The 25,707-nt window shown below is 43.7% G+C and overlaps 2 protein-coding genes across 5 annotated transcripts; both read right to left on the reverse strand.

Moving 5' to 3' along the window:
- Positions 1-1,299: 1,299 nt before the first annotated feature.
- On the reverse strand, positions 1,300-14,118 carry ISY1 (ISY1 splicing factor homolog). The gene is made up of 11 exons (XM_032194446.1): positions 14,085-14,118; positions 13,966-13,988; positions 12,706-12,757; positions 11,245-11,310; positions 9,794-9,836; positions 9,554-9,666; positions 8,765-8,882; positions 7,766-7,888; positions 4,272-4,381; positions 2,811-2,897; positions 1,300-2,085 (listed from the first exon to the last, which is right to left on the reverse strand). Exons 1-11 carry the CDS (start codon positions 14,085-14,087, stop codon positions 1,978-1,980), a joined length of 846 nt encoding a protein of 281 aa, XP_032050337.1. The 5' UTR covers positions 14,088-14,118; the 3' UTR covers positions 1,300-1,977.
- A 1,685-nt stretch (positions 14,119-15,803) lies between these two features.
- CNBP (CCHC-type zinc finger nucleic acid binding protein) lies at positions 15,804-24,671 on the reverse strand. Of its 4 annotated transcripts, XM_032193960.1 has the most exons (5): positions 24,542-24,671; positions 18,115-18,234; positions 17,745-17,840; positions 17,358-17,559; positions 15,804-16,876 (listed from the first exon to the last, which is right to left on the reverse strand). In XM_032193960.1, the coding sequence occupies exons 2-5, from the start codon at positions 18,215-18,217 to the stop codon at positions 16,759-16,761; spliced, it is 519 nt and encodes a 172-aa protein (XP_032049851.1). In that variant the 5' UTR covers positions 18,218-18,234; positions 24,542-24,671; the 3' UTR covers positions 15,804-16,758. The 4 variants fall into 4 exon arrangements, with proteins under 4 accessions (XP_032049851.1, XP_032049853.1, XP_032049852.1 ...); XM_032193962.1 differs by lacking the exon at positions 24,542-24,671 and having other exon boundaries at positions 17,745-17,837; positions 18,115-22,650; XM_032193961.1 differs by lacking the exon at positions 24,542-24,671 and having other exon boundaries at positions 17,358-17,556; positions 18,115-21,006.
- Between the last annotated feature and the right edge of the window lie 1,036 nt (positions 24,672-25,707).

Genomic DNA, 25,707 nt, shown 5'->3' on the forward strand with positions numbered 1-25,707 from the left:
CTTGGTCAGTGGAGATCAGCATTTGCCTTCAAGACTTCTCTATTTATTATATTGGTCTTACTCAGGACTGTTACAAACTCTCTTGAACACGAATGCAATTACTATCTTGTCCTGATTTTTTCATCATTCTTCCTGTTTACTCATTTTTATGCCTTTTCTCATCATCACATTGCCCTGATCTGTCCATTTTTGTTTTTCATGCTATCGATGTATATAGTGACAGAAAGGACCAACCATAGCTACTACCAATCTCCCAAACTGAATCAGGCCATAATAATTAGTTTGTTTTTTTTTTTCTCCTCTAAATCTAGTTCAGTTATCTGCAGTGTATAGCTTAGCAAATCAGCAGCAAGACATGCATTTTTCTTACAAGTACTCTTCCACTAGAACAAAAACACTAAATAAAATAAAAAAGGACAGTCTAATAGAAGCATGGTTGGCATGGGGCTGTTTACAACTAAACTTTAAATGCCTTTTTGGCAAGGCCATTTGGCAGCTCTAGTTCATTTATTTTTGTTTGCCTTTTCGTCATACTATGGTTTGGTGACTAACACTCCTGAAGCTTGATAAGGACTTAACAGCCAGACTACCAATTTATTAAGCTCCAGGAACTCCGTGGCTGAGTGCCAGGCAACAAAGCCCTTAGCTTTCCCATACCAATCTCTTCCGTAGGTGAAGTACACTACTCTGATCCAGTCCTGCCTGTCCATAAACCTCCAACATGAAAGAAGCCTGTTCTTCCATTCTTGGTGGTCAGGCATTTCAGGGAAGGAACTCCAGGAAAGTGTTATCTTTTACAGCAATACAAATAACCTGTGGATAAAGTACATTAGCTTTTCTAAAAGCAAGACTAGAAAACACTTATGAGGCAGCAGCAAAAAGTCAAAACAGCTTCAGAAAGATGCTTGCAACTCAGAGAACACAAAATTGAGTCAGAAACAGACTAGTATGCTGTTACATTACAATATAGAGCTGAATATTAAAAGCATCTAGAAACTCTGTAGTCTCTGATGTGGTTAGTTGTTTATAGTGTATTCCTTAGATAGCACTTCTACCCCATGGCTACAGAAGTCCAATTTAAAGTTTCACTCAGACTTGTGTAACAGCGTTACTCACTCAGACCCTAAACAAGCCCTCTGCTGTGATCTGCCTCTTTTCACATAAGCCGTGAGCAGGAGGGAATGCCCAAGTTCAAATCCTTGTGTGGATGATTGTTTATGACCCTATTCTTTGACTTGGATTAGGGTAAAGAGCACAATCCTTTGAACTAGAATGAAACAAGACATTAGTGTGTATAAAATTTAATAAAAATATTTGAACAAGGTATTGCAAAAATGAAAGTATTTACAATAGCTGCTAGAATATCCAGCATTTGAGCAGTTCATACACACAGCTCCAAACCATAAAAACAGTAACAGCTTTTGGACAATACTGCATGTGTTATATAAAGAAGTAAATCAACTTCAATATCATTCAGGATCTGCCATCAAGCTCTCTCTGAGCAGGTTCTGAGCTATTCTCGTAAACTAACCAGGCACAACAGAATAAGTTACTTCTGGACTCAGGTCAGATAAACTTAACATGAGAAATATGTTCACATACAGTATGGATACAGGAGACAGACCGGCAGTAACATCAGTTAGATTTCTCTAGCAATGTAAGGTGTCACCTGGTTTGCTGGTTTACCTGTAAGATGTGCTGCTGCACAGTGTTTCACAAAGTGAAATGACTGAAGACTGTTACTGGAGATGTAGAAACCATGCTAATCTAGGCTTGATCTTTCACAGCACCGAAGTGCAAGTCATCTTAGCAGATTGACCAAAAGAGTGTTTTTCCTTTTGTAGAGCACACTAACGTGATCACAACTTACTCTTAACATTCACAGGGACTTTTAGAGCTAAAAGTGACTGCTGTCAGAATACATCCAACTGGTGCTTTAGGATGGATTATATAAAACCAGGACGTACTCATGCAGCATTATAATCCTAAAAGTCTTTTTGCTTCTTCACTCTGTGCCATGAGAGTTTCACTAGCATACTTCTGAAGAAGCTCCATCTTCTTTCGCCGTACAAGAGCTTCCTCAATCTGAAAGTATAAAAGTAAGACATTCAGCTTAGTTGAGATGCTGAAACTCAGAATAGCCAGCTAGCAAAACAGGAGGAAGAAATGAACAGTGAAAGTTAAGAGGCTTTATACTGGTATGAAATGAGTGGAATAGAGGGAAGGGATACCATCAAGGGCCCTTGACAGGCTTGAGAGGTGGGCCCATACAAACATCATGAAATTCAACAAGGCCAAGCACGAGGTCCTGCATCTGGGTCGGGGCAATCCTAAGCACAAATATGGACTGGGCGGAGAATGGATTGAGCAGCCCTGTGGGGAAGGACTTGGGGGTACTGGTGGACAAAAAAAAAATGAACATAATCGAGAAAATTGTGCTTGTAACCCAGAAAGCCAGACATATCCTGGCCTGCATCAGAAGAAAGGTAGCTGGCAGGTCAAGGGAGGTGATTCTCCCCCCTCTTCAGCTCTCATGAGACCCACCTGGAGCACTGCATCCAGATCTGGGGCCCCCAGAATTCTGTGATTCTGTGGTAACACCACAACATATTCCAAGTTATGCAATACTTATCAAGGTTTAGGAAATTCTCAGATGAAGAGGAGTATAGCAATGGCACAATAGTTGTGGGCAGTTCCACAGCATTTGCAAGAGGATTAAACAGTCACAGGGTAAAATCACTGAAGGAACAAATTATATATCTTGCAATAGCAAGAGCACGTGTCTGCAATTCAGTTTCCTGATGTCTTACCTCCTGCTGAGTTGGCACTGGGACATGTGCAATAAATTTCTGTTGGCCTTCTTCACCATCTTTTTCCTTGCCACCTTCCTCATCAGACTAAAAAAAACAAACAAAAATAAAATGACATCAAGTTTACTTTCTGAAGGAGTCAAACACAAATCTGCCAGAAGGAACCAGTGAGAAAATAAATGAGGATACAAAAATGCAGGAAGTAGGTGAAAAGGACCAAACAACAACAGAATATGACAAGCATTACATTCAGATCCTACGGTCTTTGACATTTTCAGAATTGTTGCTTTTCTTCTTCACATGGCTTTTCCTCTGTTGTGGAAATAATATGAACATAAGGCCGCAACCTCTACTTTCCTATGGAACTCTGGCTGCAATAGCAAAGCTATAAACAAAAGAGGAGCTAGCCAATCAAAAAGAAAGCAAGTGCCTTAAAAAATATAAAATATATGCACCATTTCCCTGTATAGCTCTATGCTGCCTCTTTCTCATGCCTAAGAAATGGGCTTATGAATCACAAAATAACACAAAGATACAGAAGCAATAACCAGTTTTAACTTACGGACTACCTCCTTTTCATTCTAGTAATAAACCCTCTTAGGTATGGACTGAGAAATAAGAAGTGGCTTTCAGTATCCCTTTTACAGATCTCAGAGCACACTGGGAATATCCTTCATTTCCCTTACTGCCTCTGGGTGCAGGAAGAAGAAAGCAGAAAGTAACAGCGATGACTGCAGCATCAGCAAAACCTTGTATCAAAATTCACTTGTGAACAAACCCCTGAACATTAAATGGCTTTGCTGCAAATTGATGGCCTGAAATTTACTATACAAAAAAAAAACATATTTGTATTATTACAAATTGTGCCAGGGGAGGTTCAGGGTGGATATTAGGAAAACTTGCTTCACTGACAGAGCCGAGGCACTGGAACAGGCTGCCCAGGGAAGTGGCTGAGTCACCAGCCCTGGAGGTATTTGAAAGATGTGTAGATGTGGTGCTCAGAGACATGGTTTTGTGGTAGCCTTGGCAGTGCTAGGTTAAGGGCTGGCCTTATCTCAGAGGTCTTTTCCAACCTAAATGATTCTACGATTCTATTACTGAAGTAAGGTCATACTTAGAAGTGTGACTCAGCAGTGCTGGTAACACACAACTGTACAGTCCCAGCAGTCCAGGCAATGACAGTTAATCACAAGGTCTCAGCCAACCGTTAGTTGTTTCTCTCTAGCAAAACGCCTTTCCTATCTGCCAGCTTTCATCATTTTGTAAACTCAGACCAAACATACTTATCTACTAATTTATTTAAAAAAAAAAAAAAAACTAAACCAGGGACAACTGAATAGGAATTTAGGCAGAAAGAAGGGCAGAACTCAGCAGCAGAGAGGTTCTCAGCAAAATCTCTCTTCTTCCATAAGGCAGCACAGAAGACACATGAAATGTAACATCACCTTAACCATCACATACCTCATCTTCATTAACAGCATAGATATTTTCTTCCTCCTCCTCCTCCTCATCACCTCTTGCAAGTCGTGCCTCTCTCTCCATTTTCCATTTTTCCACTGCTTCTGCTATAACTGTTCAGCAAAGGAAAAGAGCAAGTGTATGTGAGAGCATTTAAAGCAGCACGGTCCAGCAGTAGCCCCAATTTCCTCAACAGCAGTCCTGCAACAATGGAAGCTAGAGTTCCTTCAATTTGTCTCCAATTTCCAAAGCTTTTTTTTCAAAGACTTAAACTTCTCAGTTAAATCCTCTACATCTGTAATACGCACTTACTGTAGAACTTTGATGTCAATGCTGTCTGTGCAAAATCCCATGTTAGTAAGTAGCACACAGTCACTGTACTCACTGGGGTACATTTTAGATTCTGAGTGTCATGAATAAACACCAAGTGACCCTGTTAACGCAGAAACAGGGAGCCACATGACCAGGATAGGTGACTTCAGCTTTCTAGCATGTCGGCAGCTACAGGAATCCTGGTCGCCATGTACATGTAGTTCGTTAAATATGACTACACTCCACGGAATGACCACCCACACAAGTACTTTTCATCTCAGGGTGCATTTCTTGCTTATTTTGTAGCATGCTCCCAATTCTGTAACTGCCTGCTAGCTAGGACTGTTTAGGCTGTCCTATCTTCATTATGCAACTGAGAGCAACTACGAGCTCTGACACAAGTTTTAAGAAGCTTCATCAGTGACAACTTAAGTGCCTAAAAATTGCAGCAAAGTGCAAAACTAATGCAACTAAGCAGTAGAAATGCCTACAACTATACAATTCAACAGTCATTCCCCTTGGCTCCCAAAGTGAACATTAAAATGGTCTCCCTAAGAAAGCAAGATCTAACCAGCGGCACATGACTGTGTTTTGTGTGGTTTCTTAACGTAAAAGCTACACAAATTACGTTTTTTTTCAATACTTCATTTTACAACAATTTAACTCTTCTGATCACATGGTGAAAGTCACAAGAACCTAGATAACAAGTGACCCAAAGGGAACCCTAGATATCTTGTACTAACGATACTGGGGGAAAAAAAAAAAAAGACACTCCTTGCAATGCACACTGAAAGACAAATTCAGGGTTACGCTGGCCACATTAACTCGAACCAAAGCTCTTTTATGCATTTCCCCCTGACCCATTTGCTTCATTTCCACGTATTGGTTCTGCTAGCATCTCTACCTCTACCCTTATTATTTCAAGTAGCACAATCACCAAAGATGGTAATCTCCTTCAGCAACCAGATGAGTGCAAACAGGCTACCTCTCCTGCCTGCAGTTAGCAGGATGTGTGAGACAAACACTGCGTGAGACACCTTTCTGGCAATGCACACAACTTCCCTTCCTATGGTAGCGACTGTCTGTCCGCCAGCTACTGCTCACCTGGGTTAAAGCTCCAAGCCACACTGCAGGACACAGGTAAGTGCAGTATGTCCTTTTTTTCCTCCTTCCTCCCTGTCCTGTAACCTAGCCAGTAAGTCACGAGGCTCTAAGACGCCACAATAGTGTGAAGATCTCATCATTGAGGAGGGGTAAATGTAACAAGCAGATGACCATTATCAAGAGCCACTAGGTATTAAAAACAGTTACAAGCTCAACCTACTTAACTCCAGTCTTATTTAAACTTTTTTTCCTAATTCTGAAGAGATAGTCATATACTAAAAGGAGCACTAGGAAATGGCAAAACTATTCAAGAAAAAAAAAAAAAAGATCTCATCTGCTGTGTTTTGTGGAGGAACCTGCCAGGACTGTTTTGTATGGAGCAATGAGGATCTGCCTCCAGCTGAAGCATCAATAGAAGGTATTATAAAACAAACATACAAAGCAAATAGTAACGAATTCCCAGGATCAATGAGTGTTCACCAGAAATGCTAAAACAACTATTTACAGAACAGCTAAGCTCTCGAAGGTGTATGGTTTCTTGCTTAAAACTACACAAATACCAGATGGCAGAAACAGTGCTGGATTTTGAAGAGGGTTCAAAGAACTCAACTCATAATTCTGATGTCTTCTCTGGGCAAGTCAGTAGGAACAAAGCTGGAGAATAAGGTGACAGATATAAATAAGTATCACCTACTGCGAAAGTGTTCGTTTCAAAGGGGAATTTTACTTATCAACAATATGAAACCACTAACAGTTATAAAGATGAAAGACAACTCTGAAGTGCCTCTCACTCCACCCTCCAGAAATGCTTTACACAAATGTGATTTAAGTACCTATGTGCCAGCTATGCACAAGTTATCCAGGGGAAAAAATAATAATTTCAGAGTTCATTATCTCTCCTGCTTGATCTAATTTAATGTTCAGAAAGACACTGAATCACCTACAAAACCTAATTCAACATGCAGCCAAATCCAGACAGACTGTTAGGAACTACTTAGAGTGGACAGTGACAATCAGTGATAAAATGTAATTGTCACCATAAAGAAAGAATTCGTGGTGGACTTGAATCTTAAATGCTATGTGTAGCTCTGGTCACCTCCACTCCATGTTTCAAGGAACAGCATAATTGGAAAAGGTTTATGAGAAGAGTGACAAGGATGATCAAAAATATGAAACCATTTCCATACAGAGAAAAGGATGTGTACTTTGGAGTAGAACTTTTCATGCCTGCACAAGAAACTGGGGTATGAGATATTAAAATTAATTTTAGTAGCCTGAAGAGGAACTCTGTTTTCTCTTCAGAGTATCAAGGGAGCATCAGTTCACCTTAACTTGAGATTTAAACCAAATCAAAGGCAGCTACGCTTCAGAAGGCCATTCATCTGACAAGCTCCTAGCAGCCATTGTATCTAGGGGAAAGGATTACAGACAAATGCCACCGGGGAAAAAAAACACACCTGCAATTAAATACAAAATAACTACTCTGGTAATAACTACTCTCTTCTCTCTCAAGGCAGAGAAGCTCATCCACTAATATTTCCAGATGCTATCATATGTGCTGGGTCTGGGCAAAAGTGAAGTATTTCAAAGAAAAGACAGGAATGTGTGCAAGCTGGAAGTTGGAGAAATGACTTCCTTGGTCCTTCTGTCTTCCCCAGTAAGACCAGGCAAGACTGTTGCTTTGTTACAGAACACTATAGTGGGGAAAAAAGTGCATGTTATTCAAAAGGTGGTTGGGTCTTGACTGACAGTATGGGACATGAGAAGTGTCTTTTTTTTTTTTTTTTTTAAATAAAAAGTAAGATCTCTGAACTTTTTTTTTTTTTTACTGCCTATTCTGGAACTGTGGGTCTCCACTTGAATTAAGTCTCTCCAAGAAAGAGGGTGCTAGATACAGAATGAGATTTTCTAGAAAACACAGCCATGAAGTAGTACACACATAAAAGCAAACATTTTTGTTATTGCTTCAAAAAGAGGTAGAGTGGCTTCTCTCTACATTAAAGGTTACCAGAACATTATGATGTCTACATATCTAAGAAAAACTAGATAACTACTCACAGAGGTTTTTGAATCTTGCATACCTTTCTTTTCGTGTTCTTGTTCCAGTGGCTCCAGAATACCGTCATCTTCATCTCTGTAGCCATAGTATTCAGCATCAATGGATTTCATAAGCTCAGCTCGAGTTTTTCGGGGTGGCGGAAGGGCTTGAAAAATACATGTCTGTCATTCAAAAAGTCAACCTTGATAGCTTGCAGTGTATTCCTGACCCCCACCAACTTTGCAGCAACTATAACTACCACAATAATCTAATTATCACTGGATGATCTGAACTGTTGGCAGTATCAGTACTGGTATTTTACTCTGGCCTGCACAATCCTGATGCTTCCTGTCACGTAGCTGCCACCATCTAGCAACTCTACGTTCTGTCATGCATTTTTCTCTGTACTGGGGTCCCAGTATTGAGCAAGACTATATGAAAGAAACTAGAGAACTGGCCCAAGCTCCTGCAGATCAGGTAGTACCTCCCATAATTCCTGAGACAGCAAACAAGACAGAGCTGATTCAGCAGGCTTGCCTCATTTTCAAGTTCAAGTAATTCTCATTCTATGAGAAGTCAATACACAGTTTTATCTACTTACAGCTAGATTTTCCTATTATGACAGCTGATTCCTGCATCTAAAATTATGTTCAATTTTTTATTTATTTATTTTTTAAATTCTGAACTCAGAGTATTAATTCCTATAGTTTACCATTAAAATCAACCTGCTATGCTGGAAGGTTTCTACAGATTATTAATACTTACTATTTTGAACTCACAGTAGAAAACAGTTCATTCTTTTCTACACCTCTTTTATTAAGCTGTAAAGAGTCAAAGCTGCTCTTTGTCCAAAGAAACAGCATTTAATTAATTTCTTGAGTTCAGTGCTTCATGTAGCTGATCTAAGACACAGGCCAGGATATGTAGTTACTAGGATTCCCTACGTACTATAGTAAAGAGTCTAGTAAAATTTACTGTCTAATCTGAGTGGTATCTCAATACTACTACGCAGATTTGTATCTAGGAAGAGTTATTTACTTACGCTCCTTTTCAAAAAGCTCTCTAACTCCTGGTAAATCCTTTGCAGCTCCAAAGTATTTGTAACCTCTGTTTCCTGGAACTTCTTTCCCTTCATGATCTAACATTTTTGGTCCAATCCTCTGAAAAATAAACAGACAGTTGCTTTATGTTTTATTCCTTAATAAAAAGAGGCATCTTAATAGGTTAAAAGATTGAGAAAGGAGATAAGCTGTACCAGTTCAAACAACCGTACAAATAAAATGCCCTCATAGCTCATCTTTATACAGTCTCTACTTTACTAGAAATCACAGTTAAAACAACAATGAAAACAATAAAGTACCCACACCTGATTCACTTTGACAGAATATTTAAAGCCTTCTTATTGTCTGTACTATCATGTTCAGGTATCCTGTAAATAAGCACTACTACATCTGACAATAAACACACTTCTGATATTTTGGCAAACGAGAACTAGTCTCCTTTCATTTTCAGCAGTAACTAGGTGACCCATGTAGAAACTTTTCTACAGGCTGATACGGTATGGAATCAAATAAAAGCTTACCAGTGGATAAAACCAGAACACTAATGTACACTTTTAACAGGAAGGTAAGACCCCTCAAGCCAGCACTCCAAATGAAAAGTCAAATTTGCTCATCATGGAAACAAATGTTAGATCACAATGGAAGAAATATTTAGGGATTAAATTAAATTAATTAATCAATTATAAATATAAATTAAATAGGGATTTTTCTCATTATTCACTCCAGTTGTGAGCAGAACCACCATGTAGCACAAAACAATCTGTACTTACAGCATAGTCAGGACCTCCTAGCTCCCTTATTCTGACTTCCCAGTGTCCTTTTTCCCTCAGAAGTTTGTTTATTTCATCGTTCAGGTCCCGAATTCTGAACTCACCCAATCCAGCTGTTAAAGGGAAACGAAACAAGAAATTAAGCAACTTAACAAAGGCGTATTGCTCACGTGGAATACTGTCAGCTCCTGGTTGTGACCAGACATTCAAACAGATAAAATTTAATTAGAAAAATCTTACCGTTTTGAATCTGTGCCACTTTCTTGGAAATTTCACCAATGATCTAGTTAAATAAGAACACAGAAGTGAATTTCTCCATAAAAAAAAAAAAAAAAAAAAAAAAGAACACCACGCACCCACAACCAACTAGAAAACCCAGAAAGGTCCTTCTTGAAGTTGTCTTTTTGATCCAGAAAGTGGATCTGAGACTACCAAATTCAAGTATCAACATAGATTTTATTTGGACTAACATAATACCTCGGAGGCTTAAAATACATGCAATTATTTTACATCAGTTATCATAAACAATCAAATTCCTAATAAGTATATCCAATAGCTTCACCTCTGACTTTTCAGGCAAAGAAGGGAAGAGAGGAACGTCCGACAGGCCAGCCCTATGATGAGCTGGCAGGCTCAGTGAACGCTGTTTACCTTTGCTTTAGCAAGCCTTTCAGTGCCATTTCAATACCAACACCGGCTGAACAAGCCAGAGTCAAAAGGTTGTGACACACAGGACGAAATTCAGCTAGCAGATAACTACTAGCGACACCCCTCCAGGGTCAGCATCATTTAAAGTTTCTAACAGCCTGGATGCACTCTTGGAAAGGTCACAATGAGACCAGATGGAGGGAGCAAAGGCTGCTGAGGGACTTGGATAGGTTAGAGAATGGGTCTACAGAGTTCCACAAAGTCCCTCAAAGAAAAAGGCCGAGCCTGCATCTGGGCGAGAATAAGCCCATTTAACAGTCCAGGCCAGCTGCCAAATGACCTGAAAGCAGCTTCTGAAGAATAAGCTGAACAAAAAGCTCAACAGGAGTCAATGGTACAACACTGCAGCACAGGCTAACCTCACACTGCACTGGGTTAGCAAGAACGTGGCCAGCACGTGAAGTGATTCTTCCCCTCTATTTGCCACTTGTGAGATCACACCTGGAGCACAACATCCACACGGTGAGGGCTGGAGCACATGACATGCAAGGAAAGGCTGAGAGAGAGACGGGTTTGGTCAACCCTAAAAAGAGAAGAAGAAGGGGGAACACCCTACTGCTGTCTTCTGGAGGGTATAGGGAAAACAAAGGCAGGCTGTTGGAGACGTGTGTGACCATAGGACAAGCAGTGACAAATTCAAATCAGACCAGGGAAATTCTGAGTACATCCACAGAAAAAAAAAAAAGTTCATTAAAAGGGCTGTCAAACACTGGTACCCATACCTATGGTACCTATGGTGCCCACAGAAATGGAATCCCAATCCCATGAGATATTCAAAACCCAACTGGACACAGCCCTGGGCATTGCAACGTGGTTGTACCTTCACTGAACATGTGTGGTGAACTGTATGATATTCCTGTCTAAATTAAACCGCAGTCAACTGTCAGTATACTGAAGTCTGAAAAATTTAGCGTGCCTGTTTTAGACAGCCTGCTTACAGAAGTTCAACCTGCTACAGAGTTATAAAGATCTATTCACATTACCTGTCGCCTCCATTTCTCAGCTTTAGGCAATTCATTACACTCTGATGCAAGGAAAGGTCTTCGCTCCTGTTGGACAAAAAAAAAACAAAACACACAATCTAGCATCAATATGGTCACAGCATTTCATGCAAACTTTGTTGCTTGACTAATCCTAAACTACGCTACCATTCTCCAATACCTTCTGCTCCCACCAATTTTTAATGAGTGGATAAAAAATGACTACTTACAGACCTGCCAAATTAAACTACCACAGAATACTCAAAACTACAGAATCCCACTTTATTCAAAACAAAACTTGTCACCTAATCCTTCATATCACTACACAGATGAATAATGTTTCATCTAGGACAGTTGCATTCATACAATTTTCCATATACTAGCATCTAAATAAAATCCACTGTTTTCCAAGCAGCTGTTAAGCTCGGGCCTTTCTTTCTGTTACAACTACCTAAACTCCATAACTTTTCTTCAGGATGTTTTTATTTTGTACTCTCCCAACTACTCTTAATTAAAAACACTTTTTTCCCCAACCTTCACAATTTCATCTTACCTCTAGCACCGCGTGCAATTATTTTGCCCCTTTCCCTATAGCACTTCCACAGGTCAACCCTTTTATATATACAGATATGTATCTCTGTTTATATATATATAAATATATATATTTATATATAAATATATATACATATATAAAAGTCTTCCTTCACAGAGCATACCAGAAACTGTCCCATCTTATGCGTAAAACATGACTCCCTACAGTGCGAACACCAGACACTTGAACTTCCAGAATTTCTTTGCCAGTTACCAAAGTTAAAAATTATAAGCCTGTCTAAAAGAAAATTGAGAACACTCTCATCCCTACATAAATATTCTTGCAATTTGAGTTGATTCAGTGAAAAACATACAGAAACATCCAGAGAGTTGAAAATCATTCACTAAGGTTCTATGTGGGTTTAGGGCTGCTACTTCTTGCAATACAATATGCTTATATTTTTTAATGTCTAAAATGGGCTTACCAACTTTGTAAATCTGATGCCATTTCCAGCCCCCAGCCCTCCCTCCCCCCAAAGGCCCTGTAACAGCCAAGAGAACTACGATCAGATGCAGACATCATGTGTTGGTTTAATAACACACCACTGCAGTTATGTGCAAGCCTTGAGTTCAGAAGGATCCTGAAGACCCTCTGTTCCACGGTTATTACTTTGTTAGAACACTACCATAAGCAATTATTATTTACCAGTATTTTAAGCAGTTATTTAAGAAAATTCTGTTTATGATTTCTCTTTTGTGTCATTGTGAAATGCAGTCCCTACTTTAACTGCTTTCCAGATGACTAATGCCAAGCTCCCATACGATTCCTGAATGCAGTGCATGGTCTTTCTGGAAACCGTTACACGGGTCCGTACATGGCTTGCACTCCACCCTTCATCAGAGCTAACAAAGCTTTAGTTTTTTACATCATACCTTAACTTTTCCTTCCTCAAGCTGAGCTTGACGAAATCTTGCCAAGGCCGTCCTAAAAAAAAAAAAAAAAAAAAAAGGAAGGAAGCAAATTTACTTCTATGTATCCACACCTCAACAGCCGTAAGTGTGGTGGTGTTTTTGTTTTGTTTTGTTTGTTTGTTTGTTTGTTTTAATATTATAGACCTAATGAATGTTAAGAAAAGTTAATGTTTTCTCCATTCTGTAGAAAACGAAACACATTCATTGACCAGCTCTTCTACCAACTCCTCAGCGGTTAATTTCTTAGACAAACCCTGGCAAGCAGCTAATTAATTTTTCTATTTAACATATTCCAATGTGTTAGATATTAACAGCAAAAGGACTAGTTACAAACACAAGCATAAGATGTACTTATCTTAGCATCAAAAAGAAAAAAGAAAAAAAAAATTGAGGGCAGCAGTTTGCAATCAAGCTTATTAAAATGCCTAAAATAAGTCTCTTACAACTAAGCTGAGACTATACAGACCCCATTTTTTTCATGCATGGTTTTATTTATTTACAAGACATTCAATAGTTACGTTAAAAAGCACAAAACAACTGAGAGAGCACTTAACACCTTCTCCTTAGCTACATATCTGTGCTCTGCATGTAAGACAATTATCGAGGGCTCCATCTGCTGTTAAGGAGCAGAGAGGCATTTCCAGAACGAAATGCTGCACCGTCCAATTCAGCAGGCACTGGGTTGTATCACTGTACGAGAGCACCTCAGCAGGTACTATGCAGCTGTAGTCCCTTCACTCTCTCTTTGAATTGGTATTACAAACTCAACAAATATTTTAGTAAAACGAATGCAAATACATTAATGAGCTTCTAATTCGGTAGTTTTAAATGCAGTCTGAAAACTTTCTTGAAAAGGTACTTTGGAAAGACAATAGGAGAATTAAGATTTAAAGACTGATTTTGCTCAAGGCCCTCCCAGGCAAAAGTTATACCAAACCCCACGCTGCCAGACGCCTGTCTGGCCTGTCACCTCTGTCCCAAGAATGGAAACTGCCCCAAACCAGTGAACTGTCAGAACAAACTCCACGTTCATTATCCAGCCCCTGCTGCAGCTTCTGCACTGGACCCTCTTTGGGTTTCAGAGCGTCTCCCTTCGTCCTGTCACTGCACCCCCCGGCACGCAGCCCCTCCCCAGCCCCGCAGCCCCCTTCAGGCCGTCCCCTCAGCGAGCGGCCCGGCCCTGCGCAGGGCGGGGGCTTCGGAGCGGCGCGCTGCACTCACATGGCCTTCTCCGCGTTGCGAGCCTGAAAGAGAGAAAAAAAAGAGAAAAGAGGCGAGTGAGAGGCGGCGGCGGCGCCCCGGGGAGCGGGGAGGGGAAGGGGCCGGGGCCCCACGCTCACCATGGCGCCGCCGCTGCTCTCCCGCCGCCCGCTCCGCTCCGCTCCGCTCCGGAAGCAGCCGCTGCCCGCCCGGAAGCGGAATCGCGCCTCAGCGGGCCGGGCGGGGCCACGCGGCCCCGGGCTCTGCCGCGCTGCGCCTGCGCGCTACGGGTTGCGCCCCCCCTCCCCGCCCAACCCAGTGTGAGGCGCTGAGGGAGCGCGGCGCTGCAGGCCCCGAGCCTCCCGGCGCCACATTGCGCGTTTAAAAACAGCGCGATTGCCGTACTGCTTTGCTCCCCCTGAAAACTGGGACCACGTTAAGGCTTAGTTAAACCGAGATTTAAGCAGCTGAGTGCTAAAGAAGCCGTAACTGCAAGACCTTCACAAGCACAAGTCACTGAATTGCACAGGAAGCACTGGCAGCCCTCACACACACACAGACACGCCTGTGTTTATGTACATACATATACAAAGCTACAGGCTAAGTCCCAGAGGCTTTCAGGCCTTTGTAATAATAAAACCCCAAAGCTCTGTGGCTGTAGGTGTGTGATGCTGTCACAGGACAAGCACTGTGCGCAGCTCAGGCGACCCCAAGGCAGCCTGCCTGCTCCAACCACGGAATTTATAAGGGTTTGGACAGGCTGAGGCTCAAAGTGCACTCGTGTTCTTTATAGCAGCAATTAGAAGTAAAATGAAAACAGTCAGGCCAGAACACCTTCCCCACGCCTCAGTTTCACAAGAGGACAGGCTTTGCTCAGCACACAGCATGGCTGAGGGCAGCCCGCCAAGGCATGAGCAGCCTGCAGCAGCTCTCACCACATCATTTGGGCTTTGCACTCTCCAGAAATGCCCTCTGCATTTGTCAGACAGAAGCAAGTACTTGGATTTTGTACTGCTCCAAGTAGCAAGAGGATTCATTTTACATGCTTCCAAGTAGCTTTCACCAGCTTCCTTCCATCCCTCTCAGCAGTATTATCAGCGCAGCCTTTCTAAAATCCCACTCAGGATGTCAGTCAAGTGATCCGGGCTGTTTACATAGTGCTTAGTACTTTTATTAAAAATGTTTTTTCCCTGCTCTCCCTTTCTCCCCGAAACGCAGCTCAGACTTCTACAGGCTTTCAAATTTTCAGCCTGAGTTTGCTACTCAGGTGCCAGGTCCTGCACTTTCGCCACAACAACCCCATGCAGCACTACAGGCTCAGGGCAGTGGTTTGAAATCTGCACAGAGGAAAAGGACCTGGGGTTGCTGATTGATGCTCGCCTGAACATGAGCCAGCAGTATGCCCAGGTGGCCAAGGCCAACGGCATCCTGGCTTGTGTCAGGAGTAGTGCAGCCAGCAGGAACAGGGAGGTGATTGCCCCCCCATGCTCTGCCCTGGTGAGGCCTGCTCATAGGTGGAGCATTGTTTTCAGTTTTGGGCCCCTCACTACAAGAAGGGCATCAAGGCCCACAGTGGTGAAGGCTGAAATACTGCTAGCACATTAATAAACTACTCCAGGTTGTATTTGAAATGTGCTGTACATCCAACAAGTGATGTGCCTTTGACAACTTCAAAGTGGAAGAAGTGCTTTATCAGCATCAGCTAAGATATGTAGCAAGCCCCCCATGAGAACAAACCATTCACATACACCAGAGGCAGATCAGCAATAGTCTGGAAGGCCTACATACTCAGTGTATGGACAGTTTGATGCTACAGGATGGAAACTTAACATAAGATAGAACAAAAGAGAAGTCCAAACTGAACTTTTTACACCTCCACATACCCCTTTTTAATATGTTATTTTGCACTGTGTACATGAAAACCAAAAATAAACAAAAGGAACTTTAGCCAAACTCCCCTTCCTCCTCCAGCTTTATTGATAGTTTAAAATTACATTTTCTATGTTCTAGGACTTCAATTGCTTTTACCATCTTACTTTAAAAACTGATTACAAGCAAATGAAACTCAGTTGTCTAAGTGATATAGTATACAAAAATAACATCTTGATTTCTGTGAAAATGCATTTATTTGCAACTCCTGAATAGCTCCAAATTGTATATGCTATGAGCACTGATGTCTGGGTTTCAGATTTACTTTGAAGTATTTATTCAAAAGCTTCCCATTACGTTCTGTATCTCCAACATGAACATTCATTGACTGAATTACTGTTATTTTAAGTTTATTCCTGATTTCTCTCTCTCTCTCATGGCCATTAACAGGCATGTGCATCTTGTTTATTTACTCCCACTCAGCTATATGCTCTAGGTAGGGCCTGATACAGATATTACTTGGTGTTAACAGCTACTGAGGTCAGACAATCCAAGGCCATTGTAATAAAATTAAAGTTATGAGGAAGTTTAAGACACTTCCAGAATTTCTTTCTTCCTGCATAGAATCGCTTCCATGTAACCCAGAGAGGGTTTGCTGGTCTGACTCAACTCTTCCCACTCATCAATCCCTATTCACCAGTGGCACGGAAAGGGGGTTCTTTAACAAAGCATTATACATAACACCTCTACCAAACTAAACATAAACATTTTTGTAGTTAAATGCAGAAAGTTGATTTTTCCACCCCTTTCCTCCTTTTACACGGCAAGTAAAGCTCACTGGCCTGGGAGTAGCCTCTATCTGCCAACCTTTGGCCAGTGAAGAGGATTCAGAGAAAAATAATACAACCATCAATCAGAAAAAGGAGGGGCGACAAAGGAAAATAATTAGGCTGTAGCTTCAATTGTGCATTCCCGTGCAAGGTGCCCTGACTCGCCGCAGCGATAGCAGTTGACTTCACTGGTCTTGCTGCAGTTGATGGCTACATGGCCAGTTTCACCACACCTGCAGACAAACAAAAAGAATCAAAAGATGAAGATTTGATTCCAAACCACCCAGAGAAGTTACTGTTCTGCCAACTGTGCTGGCTACTTTGATTTCATGCAAGACCTGTTCTGTACTCAATTCTTCTGCTTCAGCGTTCTCATGTTCTTCCACGAGGTATGAACCAGGAACTGATCAACTTACACTGATCACTGTGTACGCCAAAACCACAGTGCAAACACAGATTTTACTTATTTTTAATTGCCAGACTTTCCTCATTCTAATGATTCTCCTGTTTAGCCTTGTATGAAGCTAACTGGCTTTAACTCAGATACAACGTGTTTTCCCTTCCTCCACAGAAGGGAATCTTGGAGGGGGTGAAAAATACTGCACTCATGAGCACACTGTAGCAGGTACAGGCACAAGCAACAGTTTGAAGCCAGCTTTTCAGACAGATTTAACAGCTGCTTCTCAACTTCTGAGTATTAGTAGATGCTCTTACCTATAGCATTTCACTTTGGTGCAGTCTTTTTGAATGTGTCCAAACTCTCCGCAAGAATAGCACTTCTGCTCATCTGCATGGTCACAGTCGCGAGCGAGATGGCCAGGTTTGCCACAGTTGTAGCAGCACTGCTCTCTCTCCCTCTTCGGCTCCTTGCAGTCCTTCGCAATGTGGCCACCTCTACCGCAGTTATAGCAGGCTTCCACAATAAGAAAAACATACCAAACAAGACTATAAAACCTTGGTAGACTGAGGTGTAGCATGCTTCTAATGAAGGACATTTACTCTGCTTCCAGCGAATTATGCAAGCAGTGAACAATAGCCTTCTCTTCAACCACAGACCTCTGTCCATGTAACTGAAGAGATAGAATATTTAGTGATACTTACCATCCTCCTGAAGATCACAGTCCTTGGCAAGATGGCCAGACTCACCACAGCGGTAACAGATGTCCGGCAGAGATGAAGACATGAACTGGAAGCCTGCTTGAAATGGGTAACAGGAGAAAAAAAGGCTTAAGAATATTCTTAACTTAATCCCTAAGAGTTAATCAAGGACACTGGCAGCTGAACTGACACATCCAGTTTAGTCTCAGGAGCCCTTGCATAATTCTTATGCAGACTTAAGAACCAGGGAAGTTTATCACCAATTTACGTCTCAGCTTTTGCTCACCTGAAGTCAGTTTGACATAGCACTGACAACAGACAGCTGGAGACATCTTACTGTATATTTAAGCAGAAAACCATGGCAATCACTTACCTCTGCCACGGCTTCTCATCCCACGGCCACGGCCAATCCCAGTTGGGCACTCCCGAGCCCAGTGGCCAGTACGCCCACACTTGAAGCACTCGTTGCTGCTCATGGCTGCAGATCACCTGCCTGAGGGCGAAAAAAATAAAATACATTTTTAGAACTTTCCCTCCCCAGGCTCAGGTAAGAGACATACCCATGATTGTAACAGCCTTACTGTCACGCTCTCCTCCAGTAATACCTTCTTCTCATCACTCAGTTAAACTCAAAAGCCAGCTACTTATCTCCGTTTCTTTCTAGTCATTTCTTTCTGTTGGAGTACCTGGCATCTACTTTTCTTCACTAACCAAACTACATTCTAAAAGCTCCTTTTAAAAGCTAAAGAGTAGGCAATACTACAGCTAAAGCCCTGAAGAGTGAGTTAGCTTAGTATCTGTTAGTTCTTTTATGATATAAAGAGCAGTTATCTGACCTAAAGAATAGTCATTTCTCAGAGTTCACTTCAATATATTAACTTACATTTCAGGATACATATTTCACTCCTCAGTTTACATGGAAGAAAATGCTCAAGACATTTGGCTTCCCTAAAAGACATCAGAGACTTGCCAGATATCTAGAAGGCTAACTTGGAAAACATTCTTAGAATGCTAGGGAAACATCGGATAGGCATGCCTGTCCATGACAGTACAAACCACTTTTGCCCATATTGGGGAATGGAGGAAGGCGTCTCATTGATCGGGGAAGCCGGTCTGCCACAGACCACTGAAGCAGTGGCAAGGATGGGATAGGTTAAAGAGACTGCAGACACAGTACCTTAGCTTGCCTAAGGTATAAAGCAATTAGGCATGGCTTCTGGAACTATAAACAGCAGAGCAAGTTAAATATTTAAATTGGATATTGTTTAAAGTCTGCCTGAAGACAAGTTTAAAATGCCCTCGTTTATAAATACACATATTAAGCTGAATACTTCATATGCTCTCTCCCAATTCATTACACTTAACTCAACGGAAGCAGAATCATTAGCCCTATGTTTTGTTAGTGTACCTGATCCCCAGGCTGTTCTTCCTATAACCCTACAACATCATGGTATAGAATGCTTAAAAAAAAGCAAAAACAAAAAAACACACAACTTTTAAAAGTTGCATACCAAAATAGTAAAGACTATTTTGTATGTTCCCATAGGGACACCTTCAAATAAAAATATGAAACAATGGTAACAACCAGAACTGCTAGCCTATTCAAACAGAACATCTGTCAAACATCTCAAATTACCAAGAATATGGATGAGTAGCATCTTGAAGGGAGTCACAAAAGAAGCAGTAATAACACCACAACCTCAAGAAGAACCAGAGTTAGCATCCTGACATTAAGAACTTAAATGGATATAGTATAAGCTTTAAAAAAGCTTTGTCACTTTTCCCTCAGAAGAGTTCCTTTCTCTCCAGCTGCCTTCTGCAGAGACCATCCATCCTCCCCACCACAATAAAAGCAGGAAAGTTTAAAGTACATGAGACGTGAAGCTTAATAGGCTACTTCTGTAATCCCACATCTACATTCCAACTGGATCAGATAATATTTGCTCTTAAAATGAAATTCTGCAATGGAAGGATGCGAGCAGATCTTCAACAGACATCAAGAACAAAACAACTTTCTATGAGCTCTTGATTTTATACATAACTCAGCCTTTTCACATGCTAGCAGGTATTTACTACTTCATCTGTGCTCAAAGTCTCTAACTTATTAGGACACCCAAGGGTGAAGAGCTGCCTACTATGGTAGCAGCAGCTGGTATCCGTGTGCTCTTGTTTCGGCCTGTTTTCATAGCAACCATGTTGACACAGCAGAAGAAAAACACTGGCAAAGCTGACTGCAGGAGCTGGTCTTGACACAATAGTTGATGCTGCTTTAAGTTTCCATGAGACAAGATGGGGTCTCCGGTTTATGCATTGGGACATAGTCCCCACTCAACCTGCAACTCTTACAGGTCAGCACATTAAGGTGTTATTGAAGAGGCCTTGCACTGCTGTCCCAAGAGTGGAACAGTACAGCACCAGTTTCAGCTGCGCTGAATACGTCTCTACAGATGTAAGTAACAACTCCAGCATCACTGGAACCACGCACTAGGTAATCCTGTCACATCATGCTGTAGTAAGTATCACCAGCAGTTACCTGTGTGCCTAACATAACCACCCAGGTTAACCTATGGTAAAAGACAAATGGTTTATTGGTGAACTAAACCTCCTTTAGATATGCACTGGAGAAGCTTTTATGCCTAGATGTACCAGCCAGCTACATCTGTCTGCCAGTCACTACCTGCACAAGGGACAAAGAGCACAACACTCACTGCCCCAGAGGAATTTGAAAACAAGTTTTACATCTGATCCAAAACTGTCTCCTATTTAAAGCCACTCCTTCAAGAAACAAAAAAACTCAAGTTTCTCTTCCCCTAGTATTTCTCAAATTGGCCAAGTAGGATTATGCAAACTGAGTAAGAAATCCAGAGGACAATGAGCAACAGTTTCTGCACAACTTGAACAGAAGATTCATTTTGCAACCTTTATCTTCAGAGGCCCACTTTTTCCCTGCACACAGACCTTTGAAGGCTACAGCTGTCATTAGCATAGGATCACAAAGCACAGCACTCCATCTCCAGGTATTTTAGGCATACAAAAGTACAAAACCGTTTGTCTGGACTTCTATTCACCAGTATTTTTACATCTAGTATCTGCGTTCTTTGTGTAGAAGATCTGAAACTGAACACAAGTTCACCAGCTGGAGGTGCAGTCAGCTGACACTAGTTTTATTTACCCTCCCACTCTAAGAAGCCTTATACAGGACAAAGTTCCTCAACAATGTAAACTGTTTAAAAAAAAAAAAAAGTAAGTTTAGTTTTCAGATTAAGCCAACACTTTTAATGAACAGTATCCAGAAGAGGTTGGTTCCATACAGCGAGTCCTTAAATGGACACCTTCCAAGCAGTTTGGACACCACTTTTCAGTTACTTAAAAAAAAAGACTAGTTTTAAATCCACTGAAGTTCAAGTTAGTCACTACTTCTTCACACTGGCATTACAGACAAGTTCTCAACAGTCCCTTTTATCTATCAAGGCCACCTTAAATAGGCCTTCTACGATAAGGCTGCTTGTTGAGGTTGTTTTCTCTCAGTCACATCTATCAATGATTTCCATAGCTCAAATGCATTACACAAACTAACTCCTCCCCTGCTGACATTCCAGAATTATTCTGCAAGACAGACCAGATGAGGCCGTGGCTCAGCATAAGATTCCAAAACTCTGAGAGAAACACAAATCTAGCTGCCTCAAATCACACCTTTCTGTGAAGGAGCGAAGGCAGACATTCACCAGAACTCCTTGTACAGGCCTCCTTAACCGGACTTTGAAGCCGAAATAAATCACTTTACAACTATTTACTAAATCATGTCTTCACACACATTCAGAAATACCCCAGTCTGTTTTAGTAGCCGATCCAGACCAGACGACGGAAAGAACTACCACTAATCTCCACTGCAATGCTGTTTTATTGCTTTTGCTTTAGGTGCCATCTAAAAAAAGAAGCCTGCTCTAACAGACAAAAGCAGAACTAACTTGGGCTCCTCACAGGAGGAACCTAAGCTATCCTCCAGAGTTTTAAAGAGAGGACAAATGAGTTCTTGGCAATTCACCAGCGCACAACACTCACTCCAGCTATCTGAAAGAAATCTGACTGCAACCTACAGAAGCAGGTAACGTGTCGAAGCTAGAATTTACTGAGCAACCCTGATCAATGCAACAGGTAGCAGAAGTTTCATCACAGGCAGCAGTTAAGTGTTTTTGCCAGAACCTGTGCTGCTCCCTGCTATGTCAATGGAGTTCTCATATATGGGAAACTGCTAGGTAGAAAGGATCAGAACCATAAAACTGATGTCTCCCACTCTAAACACGTTCTCTTTTGTCTTATTTAGGGAACCATCACTAATTTTATTTTAGATACATTTACTAAAAAAAACTGTCATCTTTACATGCACTTACGGTCACATTTTACAACCAGGAAGTCATGGACACCCAAGATCACAATACTGAGCAGGAGTTACTGTCTCCTGGAGACAAGTGAATGAGTGGTCCTGTCAGTACAAGCAGTGGATTATGTAGGGGACAGACTAAACCAGAGAGAAGAGGACAACTTTGGGAGCAACAGAAAATAGTTGCGAGGACATAACTCAGACACCTCTAGATACAAGCAGTTCTCTAGAATTTGACAGCTTGCTAATAGTTCAAGTCCAATGGAACAGTGGCAATTATATTTATTATACTTACCAAACGCTTCCTTTGATCTACAAGTATCACATCCAGTTGGTATTAATAGAACTTCACTCCTTCAAAGGAGGGACTAAAGAGAACCCACTGCTAAAACCAGCATGCTTATTTAAGAGCTCTTTGGCAAATCAGCTGCATCAAGGAGGCAAAGACTGAGAAGTCAGCCATTTCTATCCAGGCTGTTGGTGACCAACAAACAATACCAAGCCTGAATGCGACAAGTCAGCCCACAGCCAGGCTGAAGACAGCAAAAAACACACGCAAGAGCAGGCAGAGCTCTGCTTTTCCAAGAGATTAAGAAACAGAAAGGAGTACTGTCAGAAGCGTCAGCATTTTGTTTCAAAGGAGCAATCAAAATATTACTCATTTAAAAATAAATGCTACCCATAAAGAAGTTTATTTCCCAACAAGAATGTTTGGGAAGTCCAGAACTCAAGACACATGACCGTGACTGCGTAGCGTACACAGAATTAGTGATGCTTCAGCCTCCAGCTTTTCTTCTCACAAGGAAAACATACATAATTAAGTATTTTGACCACCAGGTAAAAATACTTCAATTCCAGAAGAAAGCAGTTTGAGAAAGAAAACCTCCAGCAATTGAGAGCTGAGCCATCAAATCCAGATCTCCTCACTACATTCCACAGGCAAACTTGACTGCCTGATTTGAGAATTCTGGATATTAACTAAAATTCAAGAACTTGGACCCCTATTGTGAGGTCAGAAGCCAGGTCAGAAAGACATTAAGATTGAGGTATCTGAATCAACTTGTAGTTCTTGGATAGCTTTGTTGACTACAGATTGACAACAGAGCTACAAAACACTTCTTTTGATTAACTTTTGTTCTTTCTGCCTACCCATACTCGCTAGCACACAGGCTGTGACAATCTACAGGCTATTTACCAAATCGGCACATTCCATTCTTCCCCTTTACATTCTTACTGCTATCTGGGCTGTTTTAAAGTTTTGAACTTCAGAATGCAGTATCAGCAACGTGCAAACTTCATGTAAAAGCTAGTCCAGACGTTAACTAAGTCATTTAAGGAAAAAGAAAAGGTAGATCAGCCCCGTAACTGGCAAGGTTCTCCTCCAACTCTAGAGAACTCGTTTAACTCTTTCCACTTCGGATGGGCACAGGATTGCTTCTCTAGGCCAGTCTGCGCTGAGGAAGAAAACACGGAGCAGGCAACCCTAAGGCTTCAGCCACGGGCTCTAATTAAGCGCTGCAACAGAAATAAAACGCGCTCTTAAAGTTAATAATTCCTCGTGACGACTCTGCATGCTGAATGAGTAACAGCGGTTACTCGAGAACTACGCCTGACGAGCACTCAAATCGAACGCAGCTCCACTACTCCGCGCCGCGGAGCTGCCGCGGGCTCTTTTTCCTATCCATTTATAGGCCCCGCTCGGGCTCGGGGCCGTGCCGGGGGGAGGCCAGCAGCCGCCGCGGCTCCTCGCCCCGAGCCGCCGCCGGGGCCCAGCACGTGGGCGGCCACGTGGTGCGCCCGGGCCCAGGCCCCGCCGACACCGCGCCGCCGGGGGCCCGCTGCCCCGGCCGGGCTCAGCTCGGGAGGGCGAGAAAAAAATAAGGAGAAAAGTTGAGAAAAGAGAGAGAGAGAGAGAGAGCTTTGAGTGCAGCCGCTTCCCAGCACCCCCCCCCCCCCCCAACTCCCCCCGCACCGTTCCTCTCCCCCCTCCCCTCCCCCCCCGGGGTGAGGTCTCCCCGCGGCCCGTTCCCCCCGCTCCCGCTCCCTTCCCTCCCGTCCCCCCCCTCCCCTCCGCTCTCCTCCTTTCCTCCCCCGGCCCTCCCAGCGCCCCCCCGGCCCCCGTTCTCCCTGCGGCCCGGCCGGGGCACACGGCTGCCGTAGGACCTCGGCCCAGAGGTGCGGCCCAGGCCGCCCCGCGCCCAGCCCTTGGCCCGGCCCCGCTCCCCGAGCGGCCCCGACCCGCACCAGCCCCCACAGACCCCCCCCCTTTACCCCCTTCCCTTCCCCCCCCGCCCCGCCGCCCAGGCCCGGCCCGGCCCCGCTTTCCCGCGCTAGGCCCGAGTGCGCCAGCGCCGCCATCCCCTCGCCCTCCGCCGCCATCCCCCGCTCCCGGGGCCTCCCCCCCCGGCCCGGCCGTTACCCGCGGGCTGCCGGGCGCGCTGCGGCGGCGGCTGGCGGCGGACGGAGGGCGCCGAGGGAAGGCGCCGAGGAGAGGCCGCGCTGCTCTGCCCGCCCGCTCCGCTCCCTTCTGGCTGCGCCACACGCGGCTTGCACACGGCCCCGCGCGCTCCCCCCGCCCCTCCCTACTACTCTGCGCACGGCCCGGCGGAGCCCCCCTCTCCGCCAATGGGCGCGGCCCGCTTCCCCCCCCAGCGGCCAATCGGCGTCGCGAGCGCGGGCGCCCAATCGGCGCGGGCGGAAGGGGGGAGGGGCCCGCCTCCCGTGACGCGCTCCGTGTGGGGGGGAGGGGGGCAGGCGGCCCCTGGCGGGGCGCTGCGGCACAGCGGGGCCCGCCCCGCCTCGCAGCCCGCGGCCCCGCGCCCCTCAGCGCCCCGCGGCCGCGGAGCTGACCGTCCCCGCCGCCTCCTCCTCAGCCCCGCTCTTCCCGGCCCCTTTGGAGCTTCCCCGCGCCCCCCGGCGGCCTCCCCGCCGCTCCCCGCACGGTTTCCGTCCCTGCCCGGGCAGCCCCGAGCGCCGGGCGCGAGGCGGGAGGCGCCGCCCGGCAGAGGCGGCCATCTTGGCGAGGCTGCGGGGCTGGCGGCAGCGCGAGGAAATGGAGGACGCGGCGCCCGGACACGGCGGGCTCGGGGGGGGGCGGCCTGGACGGGGAGCCTCCAGCCCCGTCAGTTAACAGCCGCTGTTGTTTTCTAACGCATTACAACAACAACAAAAGTTTTTGTTTTGTTTTGGATGAATCATCGAATCAATAAACGATATAAAATCTCTCACAAAAATCTCATAAGTGATACTACTATTCAGTATTCACCTAAGATTCTTTTTCCACAAATGCTCTCCCTTTGCCCTACGAACTAGGAACCAAATATACCAGTACCACTTGTGAACGTTCTGGGGAGTGTAACTCGGGCAGTATCATAATCAAGCCATCTATTTGTTCATCATAAATTCGTTGAAAATTCCCCAACTGTAAGCTTCTGAAATGTCCTCCCCACCTACGGGTCCGCTGCAGGATCTCCCACCACGCGTTAGAGCTTAAAGTGTGGGTGTGGGGCTGAACGTGGCAACAAAACTTTGGACTGACCTTTCCTCAAGCTGCCTATCTTTGTATCACCGTGGTTAGGATTGTTT

Source organism: Aythya fuligula, chromosome 10, assembly GCF_009819795.1.
Source record: "Aythya fuligula isolate bAytFul2 chromosome 10, bAytFul2.pri, whole genome shotgun sequence".
Classification (NCBI taxonomy): domain Eukaryota; kingdom Metazoa; phylum Chordata; class Aves; order Anseriformes; family Anatidae; genus Aythya; species Aythya fuligula.

What these genes read in the sequence shown, in the direction of transcription:
- CNBP (XM_032193960.1), bottom strand. Translation starts at nt 18,217, where the DNA reads ATGAGCAGCAACGAGTGCTTCAAGTGTGGGCGTACTGGCCACTGGGCT. An exon ending in GATGAGAAGCCGTGGCAGAG is followed by an intron (nt 17,841 to 18,114) that starts GTAAGTGATTGC and finishes ACCCATTTCAAG; the next exon opens with CAGGCTTCCAGTTCATGTCT. An exon ending in CTGTGATCTTCAGGAGGATG is followed by an intron (nt 17,560 to 17,744) that starts GTAAGTATCACT and finishes TTCTTATTGTGG; the next exon opens with AAGCCTGCTATAACTGCGGT.
- ISY1 (XM_032194446.1), bottom strand. An exon ending in TTGAGGAAGGAAAAGTTAAG is followed by an intron (nt 11,311 to 12,705) that starts GTATGATGTAAA and finishes TTTGTCCAACAG; the next exon opens with GAGCGAAGACCTTTCCTTGC. An exon ending in CTGAGAAATGGAGGCGACAG is followed by an intron (nt 9,837 to 11,244) that starts GTAATGTGAATA and finishes TTATTTAACTAG; the next exon opens with ATCATTGGTGAAATTTCCAA.